General features: G+C 50.3%; 1 protein-coding gene across 1 annotated transcript; it reads left to right on the plus strand.

Annotated features, from left to right (window-relative positions):
• The first annotated feature begins 2,172 nt into the window (after positions 1–2,172).
• LOC113940287 (gametocyte-specific factor 1-like) lies at positions 2,173–10,540 on the plus strand. Its single transcript, XM_027631407.1, has 7 exons — positions 2,173–2,299; positions 4,344–4,441; positions 6,599–6,725; positions 7,388–7,474; positions 8,159–8,219; positions 9,098–9,179; positions 9,950–10,540. Exons 1-7 carry the CDS (start codon positions 2,278–2,280, stop codon positions 9,962–9,964), a joined length of 492 nt encoding a protein of 163 aa, XP_027487208.1. The 5' UTR covers positions 2,173–2,277; the 3' UTR covers positions 9,965–10,540.

Here is a 10,540-nt window from a genome sequence, read left to right on the forward strand (position 1 = left end):
CCTTCTCATATCAACACCAAAGCACAGTGCTGTGCCAGCTACTGGGAAATTACTGAGGGAATCAACTCCACTCCAGCCAAAATAAATTGTCTTATGAGGAGCAGCCCAGGGAGCTGGCTTTGTTTAGTCTGGACAGGAGGAGGCTCAGGGAGGACCTTCTCACTCTCTAAAACTCCCTGATGTCCCTGACGGGCCATTGTAGTGAGGGGGTTCAGTCTTCTACCATGCCGGCAAGTGAGAGGCCCACGGCAAATGGTCTTAAGCTGAGACAGGGCAGATTCACACTAGATATTAGAAAAAACATGTTTTCACTGTTCAGGAGGTCAGGCTCATGATTAGGTTGCCCAGGGAGGTGGTGGGGTCACCATTCCTGGAAGTGTTCAAGAGGTGTCTGGTTGATGTGGTTTAGGGGTTACAGTGGCAGTACTGGGGGGACAGTTGTGTTGGAAATATATCACTTTCCTAAAATTTTAATTAATGGTAGCAGTTAGCTGGGTTCTTTTTTTTTTTTCTTACAGACTCTTGTCAATTTGATCTTTAAATCACCGAAGCTTTGAGTTTCTCTGAACTAACACTGATAAGCTTCAATAAATGAAGCTTGAGGGAGTTGAGGATTGAACATCTGGGGTCTTAAATTTATGGTCCTTCACAGACGTGTTGAAGTAACCAGAAGGTACAGAGGGGATTAGCAAAAACATTACACCCTGAGAGTTGGAGATTGTCTAAGGAAGAATGATAAGAGGACCAAAGAATGTTGACCAAATTGGCCAGTGAATGATAGAATACTAATTAAATTATGAGAATTGTGCAAATTAGGACCAATGAATGTTAATTTGTTTGCTAAAATGTATAAATACATGAAAAGTCTTTAAAGGGATCTATGTGACTGGGATGATTCACTACCTATCTCTGGCCAGAATAAAGTAATGCCTGGCTCACTAACACTTCGGAGGTAGTGTTGGAGGGTTGGATTTCTTCCTGATACCTTTCATAGAATCATAGAATCACAGAATCAGCTGGGTTGGAAAGGACCTCTGAGATCATCAAGTCCAACCCTTGATCCACAACCACTGTGGTTCCCAGACCATGGCACTGATGCCACATCCAGTCTCATTTTAAACACCTCCAGGGATGGAGAATCCACTACTTCCCTGGGCAGCCCATTCCAATGGCTGATTACCCTTTCTGTAAAGAATTTCTTTCTAATACCCCACCTAAACCTCCCCTGGCACAGCTTAAGACTGAGCCCTCTTGTCCTACTTCTGCTTCCTGGGAGAAGAAACTGACCCCCACCTGGCTACAACCTTCTGTCAAGTCTCCCTTGAGCCTTCTCTTCTCCAGGCTCAACACCCCCCAGCTCCCTCAGCCTCTCCTCACAGCACTTGTGCTCCAGTCCCTTCCCCAGCCTTGTTGCTCTCCTCTGGACCTGCTCCAGCCCCTCCATGGCCTTCCTGAACTGAGGGGCCCAGAGCTGGACACAGCACTCCAGGGGTGGCCTCACCAGTGCTGAGTCCAGGGGAAGAATCACTTCCCTGCTCCTGCTGCCACACTGTTCCTGAGCCAGGCCAGGATCCATTGGCCTTCTTGGCCACCTGGGCACACTCTGGCTCCTGTTCAGCTTCCTGTCCATCCCCACTCCCAGCTCCCTCTCTACCTGGCTGCTCTCCAGCCCCTCTGGCCCAGCCTGGAGCTGCGGGGGGTTGTTGTGGCCAAAGTGCAGGACCCGGCCCTTGGCCTTGTTGAACCTCATCCCCTTGGAATCAGCCCATGGATCCAGCCTGTCCAGGTCCCTCTGCAGAGCCCTCCTGCCTTCCAGCAGATCAACACTCCCCCCCAGCTTGGTGTCATCTGCAAATTTGCTGATGGTGGACTCCATCCCCTCATCTAAATCATCAGTAAAGATATTAAACAGAACTGGGCCCAACACTGATCCCTGGGGACACCACTAGCGACCGGATGATGGTGACAGCCAGACTGGATGGTCTTAAAGGTCTCTTCCAACCTTGATGGTTCTGACTCAAAGGACGTCCAGGGTCAGTTCACAGCCAGCGCCTGAGCCTGCAGCTGGTCCAGTTAAAAACAACAGCACCCCGAACGTGACCCATTCTACGCGAACTCGCGTCTTTGGCTGCACAGCCCACACCGCCCCCCTCCCGCGGGGCCGGGCCGGGCCGGCCCTCATGGCGGCGTTGCCCCGGCAACCGCGGCCTGGCGGGAAGGGGAGGGCGGAGCGGCGGAGATACAGAGCCGGGCTGGGAGCGGACACGCGGACCCGCCATGGAGCTGGAGGAGGACATGGGTGAGCTCAGGGTCTGCCCGGGGGAGGCACGCGGGGGGCAGTCGGCTGCGGGCAGGGCCCGGAGAGGCGCCATGAGGGCGCGGGCTGTCCCCACCCCAGTGCCCGAGCCGGGATGGGATTCACTCCCGCGAGCTCTCCCTCGGTTTTTCCAGTCCCGGTGCCGGTGGGGTCCGGCCGGCAGGAAGGGGGCAGTGAAGCGGCTCCCGCCGGGGGCTCCGGGCGGGCCGGGGGTTGCTGTGGATTTGTTTCCATGCGGTGGGCACGGGGACAGGGACCCCAGTGCACGGGGCATCGCTGTGGTGCCTCTGCTCGCTTCAGCCGCCTGTAAATTGTGTCTGCTCACCTGCCCGGGACGGGTCTGGGGCTGGCTGGGCTTTGGGTGTCCCCTTCTCTTCACTCCCAACGCGCTCGGTCAGGTCTGATGTGGAGCCAGTTCACAGAGAGAAACCTAGAAAAATCTGTGACAAACAGTGCTTAGTCTTGTGGATTCCTTTAACTTTAACAGGCAGTACTTAATCCTGTGATTAGCAGTGATAAATAATATATATCTAATATCATATATCTGTCAGTGATATTGTAGCCCCGGGAATAAAGACTGTGCCCGATTTAGTGTTATGAATTCCTTTAACAGACAGTGCTTAATCCTGTGATTGCTTATCAGGGATAAATAATGTATATCTGATTTCAGATGTATATATATATATCAGTGGTTAATGTGTACAAGTGGCTATTTTAGCCGTGGGAACAAAGACTGCGCTGATAAGACGGTGTTTCGTGGCCGGAACACACAGTTGGAATATGTTCAAGGAGACAAACTGTGCTTAGGAGGTTTGTGACCTGAAAAGGATAATTGGAGGAACGGGATGTTCCCCAAAGACCCTCAAAAGGCCCCTACTCTAATGTAAATGAATTCCGAGAAGTGATTTAAATATGTAAAAGAATTCTCGGGAGCGTTTAGCACATACCTATGAGTTCTGATGAGTATGTATTAGTTCCATAGATATAAACTGCTGTGTTAGGGGGAGCATTCCCCGAGCACCCTGTGCCAAAATAAATACCCGCTTTCTAATACTGAAATTACCGTGTTAGAGAGTTTTATTTTATTTTTCGGTGACAAAGCCACTTGTGGTTGCTCTTCCAGGGGCAGCTGGGCCAGTGCAAAGGCAGTTTGGTTCTCAGCTGCCCTGAGGGGCTGATGCAGGTGAGGTGCTCAGAGGCAGCAGCACAGCCCACATGGAAACTTAAAGCTGTTTTACCTCTTGCATAATCAAATCCTAGATGTGCTAAAAGCCTGAGCAACAAGAGTGGCAGACCAGAAAGAATGGAGCAGCCTGGTCTGGCTCCCTGGTGTTGTATCCCATGTCTCTTTCTGACTGCCTCCTCCTCACTGAGAATAAGGAAAGTGTGAGGTTTTATTAATGTTTACATTTTAATATATTTTATAGACAAAAAAAATATTTCTGGAGTCACACTGCTTCACTGTTCAGTGCTTTGATTCTTCAGTAGTTTTGCTGGTTTAGTAACTCCTCAGCTCCTAAATTATTACGTGACATATTAAAAACTTCATTCTGAGTGACGTGAACCATGTTGGGCTTCCTCTGAAATGAAACTCAGTTGCCTACTGTTTTTCCTCCAGTAAAATGAGCTGTTGATGGAAAAAAATTTGGTTCAGCTCCCGAAGGTGATGGTGGGTGTGTTGTGATCCCACTGATCCTCCTCTAGGAGAGCTGGAAAAGTGCTCCTGGCTTTCCCTTGGAGTTAGGGTGTTTTCCTTCCTAATAAGGGAACTGAAAAAGTTACACTCAGTGCTACTGACTCTCCTCTGTTTTGATTGATGTTCCAGTCACGAAAACTCTGCATTTAATTAATTTGCTTGTGCAAATCAGGTGCCTGCCTTAATGAGTGGTTTCAAACTAAGAGCAACTGGTTTGACTCTGTCAGACCACAACCCTGATGTGGTGGGATGGGGTTTTTCCCCACTTCACTGTGTCAGTGATTCCTGTCTTTGTAAGCAGGTGCTTTTCCCTGTGTTCTGTTCCATCAGATTTGTTGGACCCAGAGAGGTTGATCCAGTGTCCCTTTGTCAAACAGCATCAGATCCGAGCCTGCCGCTTTCCCTACCACCTTGTGAAGTGTAAGGAGGTGAGCTGGCCAGGGGCTGGGGTTTCTGGGCATGGAAACATGCCCTGTGTGTTCTCATTCCTGCTGCAGTTCCTGACAAACAACCTTGGTTAGCCTTTATTTCATAGAACTTCATGATTTGTTTAGTAACAGCTTCAGGCACCCATTAATTTACACAAGACCAGTCTGGCTCTGTTGGAAGGAGACAGAGATTGCTCATGATTAGTTCAGATTCTGCTCCCTTCCAGCAGCTCACAGTGAGGTCAGATACGTTTTTCCACTTTCAGTTGGAGAGAGGACTCAGTTACAGTTCTGTGCACCCCTCTTGGCTCCTCAGAGCAGGAGGTCTGGGATGTTGCAGTTCATTCTTCCAGTGCTGGGAATGCAGCTGCACAGCAGGGCTGGGGAGTTTTGTTTTTCTGATAACTATTTCATGGGCATTGGCACAAACTGCATGTCCTGGGCTCAGCACATTTGGGAGAGGTTTATTCCCCTCTCTGTCTTTTATCTGGAATTTGAACAGAAGTCATCTCACAGGAAGCATTCCTTCTCTGTTGTCCTCATGGTTGGGTTTCTTTAAACCTTCCTGAGCTTTGTGTTTTTCCTGAGACCTTTGGAAACCTGATTGTCCCTTTTTAGGTTTGCCAGTGTGTTTTTAAACCAGTAGAGCAGTGCTGTGCCTTCCAGTTAAGGTGCAGTTGTAGGCTCTGTGTCCTGGTATCAATACAATTAAATCATTTTGGTGGAACTAGAGCCTTAAAAATATTAATTAAGTAGTGGAAGTGGGGGCAGAGGTAAGTGGCAAGTACCAAGCATTCAGGAGGGCTGAAATTTTCTTGTTGAGCCCCTGCAGATTTTGGCAAGAGCGTGCACTTGAGCTGGGTGAACAGTGTTGGCAAGTAAATGTTCATGCAGGTTGGTTTTGTCCTGACTGATGAGCAGAGAGTTTTGACAAGTGTCCTGGTTAGGAGGATGAGGTGAGACAGTGATCACCAAGCAGACACAGTTGGTGTCTGAGTAATTAGCAGAAGAAGGGCTTTGGGTTATCCATCTGAAGATGCCACAGTGGTAAACATGTGGGTGTAGATTGTCCCTTTGGCTTGGGACAGGTTTGTTGAGCTTCCTTTGCATACTTTATGGATAAAATCCAGTTAATGCCTCCCCTTCCCTCAGCCCCCCATGGCTCTGTGCAGGACACAGCCCTGCCCCAAAGGGGACACTGCAAGATCCAACAGAGCAAGTTGGATCCTCTTGGCTTGAACTGTGTTAGAATCCTGCAGTCATGGAATGGTTTGGGTTGGAAGGGACCTTGAAGTTCATCCAGTGCCACCCCCTGCCATGGGCAGGGACACCTTCCACCAGCCCAGGTTGCTCCAAGCCCCGTCCAACCTGGCCTTGGACACTTCCAGGGATCCAGGGCAGCCACAGCTTCTCTGGGCAACATGTGCCAGGGCCTCCCCACCTTCACAGGGAAGGATTTCTTCCCAATATCCCATCCCTCTGGTACTGGGAAGCCATTCCCTGTGTCCTGTCCCTCTATCCCTTGTCCCAAGTCCCTCCCCAGCTCTCCTGGAGCCCCTTTAGGCCCTGCAAGGGGCTCTCAGGTGTCCCTGGAGCCTTCTCTTCTCCAAGTGAACCCCCCCCAGCTCTCCCACCCTAATTTCCCAGTAAAGCCTCTATCACGTGGAGGAGATAATTTGCTGTAGTGACAGCTGAGCTCTGCCACTAGAACTGGTGCTTAGGATGAAGTTGTTGAATGAGAATCCAGGTGGAAACTGCCAACTCTTTGGCTGTTCTGAAAGGTTTAGGGAGTTTCTCTGCCTTTGTGCCTGCTTATTTAAAATACATCTGAATGGGTTACCTTTGCCTAATGTCTCTCCCCTGATGGCTTTAAAATTTGTGCTTTAAACCCCTTGCAGCCCTATCACCAGAAAACTGGAGGGAGTTGACTGAGGATCTGTTCCACTTCAGTCAAAGGTGGCTCAGCAACTTGTGTTTGGAAGAACAATCCCCGTGGGTTTTTAGGGAGTGTCTGACATTGTGATTTCTTGTTTAGGCTTATATTTTTTTAAAGCAACACCACAAATATCCCAGCGGCTTTTTTACCCTATGGATTAACAAGAGATAAGTGAACTTACAAGTGATGTGGCAGGTGATTTTGGTTTTTCCCTTGCCCAGAGCAACCCAGAAATTGCAAAGAAATTGGCCACGTGCCCGTTCAACGCTCGTCACCTGGTGCCTCGGGGCGACCTCAGCAACCACATCATGAACTGCAGCGACCAAGCCCTCATGGAGCAAGATGTAGGTGAGAGAACCCCCCGTGCTCCCAGGTGTCTGCTCACCCTGGGGACTGAGATTTCTCGGTGTAAGGATGAATTGTGGAATAACCAAAAAGTGGGATTCAAACTGTTGTCTGTAGTTCTGTGTGACACACCAGCCTTGGAGAAAGTTGATCTTATGTGCTTGGGTTTCTTAGGCAGTTTCTTGAGATGCTCTGAGTAGGCCTTGCACATATTTTGTTACCAGGCTTGTTGAATAGAAAGGTTTTACCAAAAGCCATGCAGGAAGTGCCTCTGGCAGGAGCTGGGATGCTTTAATGACCACAAGGATGGGCTCTTCTTCCTTCAGAGCTGATCTCCCTGTAACTCCTGCCACACTACGGAGCAGACAGAAGTTTTTTATCTTCTGTAGAGCTGCACTGAGGCCAGCAGTGATGCCTGCATCCATGGCAGCAGCTTTCCCCTTCGCTCCAGCATTCCTGCTCAGAGTTCCAGGGAGCAGAGTCTTCTCTTGTTCCTTGAAAAAGGCAAACTCTAAGTTGCTGGATTTCAGCTCAGTCCCTGGCTGTCCCCAACCTGTTTGCCTTGGGCAGGGCTTTCTCTGCAGCCAAGGGATGTGTCACAGCTGGAGCCAGAGCTTCCATGGATTTAAGGATTGGAGGTCACTGTGTTTTCTCTCTTCCCCAAGTGAGTAGGTTCTGTGAGCCGCCACAGGAGCAGGTGAAGGATGGGAGCACGTGGCAGGCACCTCCATGTGATGAAGACTGGGAAACAGGTGAGGACCTGTACCACACTGCTGCCTCCTCTCTGGTCCTGTCCTCCACGAGGCTGGGGATGCTGCTCACTCAGGTCTCCCTTGTAGGACACCTTGGTTATGCTCATTCCTAAAAACATGGATCTCTCCACCCAGCAGGCTTGTCTTGCTCTGGAGAACAGTCTAAAATGCTGCCATGGAGAGGGATTTCCAAGCATCCCCTCCTCCCATATAAGCTTTTGTACCATATGTGCAGTGATGGCAATGGAAACATGATAGATAACTCTCTGAGTTTCTCAGTTAAATGGCAGCAAACACATCCGTCATGGATCAACTTTTCCTCCTTTTTGAACTTGTAGAAATATGACAGAGATTCCTGATTGCAGAATCCCAAAATGGTTTGGGTTGGAAGGGACCTTGAAGATCATCCAGTCCTACCCCCTGCCATGGGCAGGGACACCTTCCACCAGCCCAGGTTGCTCTAAGCCCCCTCCAACCTGGCCTTGGACACTTTTAGGGATGGGGCAGCCACAGCTTCTCTGGGCAACCTGTGCCAGGGTCTCCCCACCCTCACAGCCAAGAATTTTCTCCTGATTCCCAATCTAACCTTGCCCTCTGGCAGTGGGAAGCCATTTAAGCCAATGATCTGACAGTGGTTGCTGGAGTTTCTTGGTTCTGAGCCACAACATCTGTTTCCCTTCACAGAGGTGTCGGAGACTTCTAAGTCTGCTTTTGTTTGGGGTGTGCCCAACTCTGCCATAAACAGGTAGGGAATTCGAGTTTGATTGCAAACAAAGCAGGGTTTGTTTAGAGGAACATTGCAGCCTCCTCCCAGCTCCTGCCTGGATGCTGGGCAGGAGCTGCCTTTGCTGCTGTACAACCCTGGGAGGAGGGATGCCGGACAGCCAGTATTCTTGGGCTGCTGGTTCAGTGGGACCTGCTTTCTCCTGTGCCTGGTCTGTACCAGAGAAGGAAGCCCTCAGGAGCACAGATACTGCTCATGTGTGCCTGTGGCAGGGTGCTCTTCCTTGTCTTGTGTGTGGGAACTGATGGATGTCTGGCCAGTGTGCAGGGAAGAAAGGTGCTGGCACCTTGTGGTCCCTGTGAGTCCTTGGGAGCTCCTGGAGCCTGGCAGGTGGGACCTGGGGCCTGGCCAGGTGTGCTGGTGTTGAGCCCTGTGTTTGCAGAATCCTCCCCTCCTGCCCCTTGCAAAGTGTAATCCCAGTTTGGGCTGGGGGAGCTCAGAACTCAGTGCCCAGCTGGAAACAGAAGGAGCTGCTGTGACTGGTTTTGCTGCTCCACCAGTGGATCAGGATCGTGGGCTGGGTGTGGGATGTGGTGGCACCACCAGAGCTGCCAGAGATAGTTCAAGGTTAATCCAACGGTGGGTTCCTTTAAGGTTCAGCAAAGTCCTGCCCAGGGCAGCTCCGAGTTCTGTATGAGCTCACCCATGATGTCCTCCCCTTCCATCAGGACTGACAGCAGCACTGTCTGCTTCCACCTCTGGGACTTTTTGGAAACCCTTTGAGTGTTTGGAGCATAGACAGCTCTCCTCAGCACCATCCCCCACAGCCCTGCTGTGGGAAGATGCAGAAATGTGACCCAGTGCATTTGTGAGGAGTAACCAAAGTCTCTCCATTGCAGCACCACCAGTGGCCAGACCAACTCCCTGCCCACGAGGATGAGGGCCCCTGAGACCCTCCCATACACTGTGTCCTGCAGGGCTGTGAGTACTGACCTGTGTCACCTCCAGAGCTGGGGCAGCTCCTGCAATCTCTGCTGCTTTGTGTCTCCCATGGACAGGAGGGGTTGTATTGAACACCTGCCTCTTGAGAGCAGCTTCTGAGGGAATCTGCTGCTTGGATCATCCTCTGTGTGCTTTCTTGGATGCATCCTGTGTTGTGTGTTCTCTCTTCCCTGTCCTTCCCAGCCCTCCTTTCCTGTGATCCAAGTTAAGGCAGCACCACTCCCTGGCCACGTTGGCTCTGTCTCTCTAAACAAGCCCCTCCACACCATCTCCATCATCCCCTTTCACCCTGCACCCTCCCCCTGACTTAAACCAAACTTTCCTTGCTTTGTGCTCTGCTCACTGTCAGGCCCAGCTAAGCCAGAACTGAGGCTGCTTAAACCAGCACTACTGGGGGGAAAAGCTCTCAAATTCCACCTGGGAAGGAGCTTCCTGTGTGGAAGTGTCCAGTGCTGAAATCACGCTGACTAGTAGTTGCCAGTAGCAGCAAAGCAACAGCTTAAAGATACTTTGAGGAATGATTGCCCTGATTCCCACTGGGAGCAGCTCCAGTCAGTGCTCTGAGGGCACTGCAGGCACAGCTCCTGCACAGGCAGGGGCTCTGCACTCACCACAGGGTTGGGCTGAATAAGCCTTGTTGCCAAGGGGGCAAGTGCTGCCTCTGCAAGGGCCACTGTCCCTTGGGGGAGTGGGGGAAATTGCTGTGTCTTTCACCATCTCATGCCAAAAATGTATCTTGTCCTTTCCAGAATTCGGAGTATTAACATCTCATCCCTCTGGAAGGTGTTTTCCCAGCAGGAAGTGCTTCCCTGTCTGGGACAGGAGAGCTCCTGTGGATGACAGACCTGCTCTGGACCTGGTGGCAGGACTCTCTACACTTGGCTTTTGCTGCATAACATGTTTCTTGCAACGTTTGGACATGTGAAACTGTCCTTGGTTGCCAGAGGTTTCCCCAAGTGATTTTTTAAATTTACCTTCAGTTGGTGACTTTGGTTACTTTTATTAAATAAATAGACTGATTAATTTACAGGGACTCAGAAACCTTTCCTACTCAAACCCAGGCCCTGTTAACACCCCCTGAACAGGAAAAACAGGCAAGTCTCTGTTGTTCCACCTGTCAAATAGCAGGTGATGATCTGGGAAGCTGTTTCTGTTTCTTCCAGAGATTGGGAAACAGCAGAAGAACCCTTTGGAAGGGGTGATGGGTTTTAAGGGGGGGAGGTGAAGAAATGGGTGATTTTAAGTTGGGGAAGTTGTGCAAAATTGTGATTCTTTTAAAATTCTGTCAAGTTCTGTCAAGGTTCTTGTTGGCAATTTAAAATAAAAACATTTTAAGTGTT

The sequence above is a fragment of the Corapipo altera genome, unplaced genomic scaffold, assembly GCF_003945725.1.
Source record: "Corapipo altera isolate COAL_440 unplaced genomic scaffold, ASM394572v1 101923, whole genome shotgun sequence".
Lineage (NCBI taxonomy): Eukaryota > Metazoa > Chordata > Aves > Passeriformes > Pipridae > Corapipo > Corapipo altera.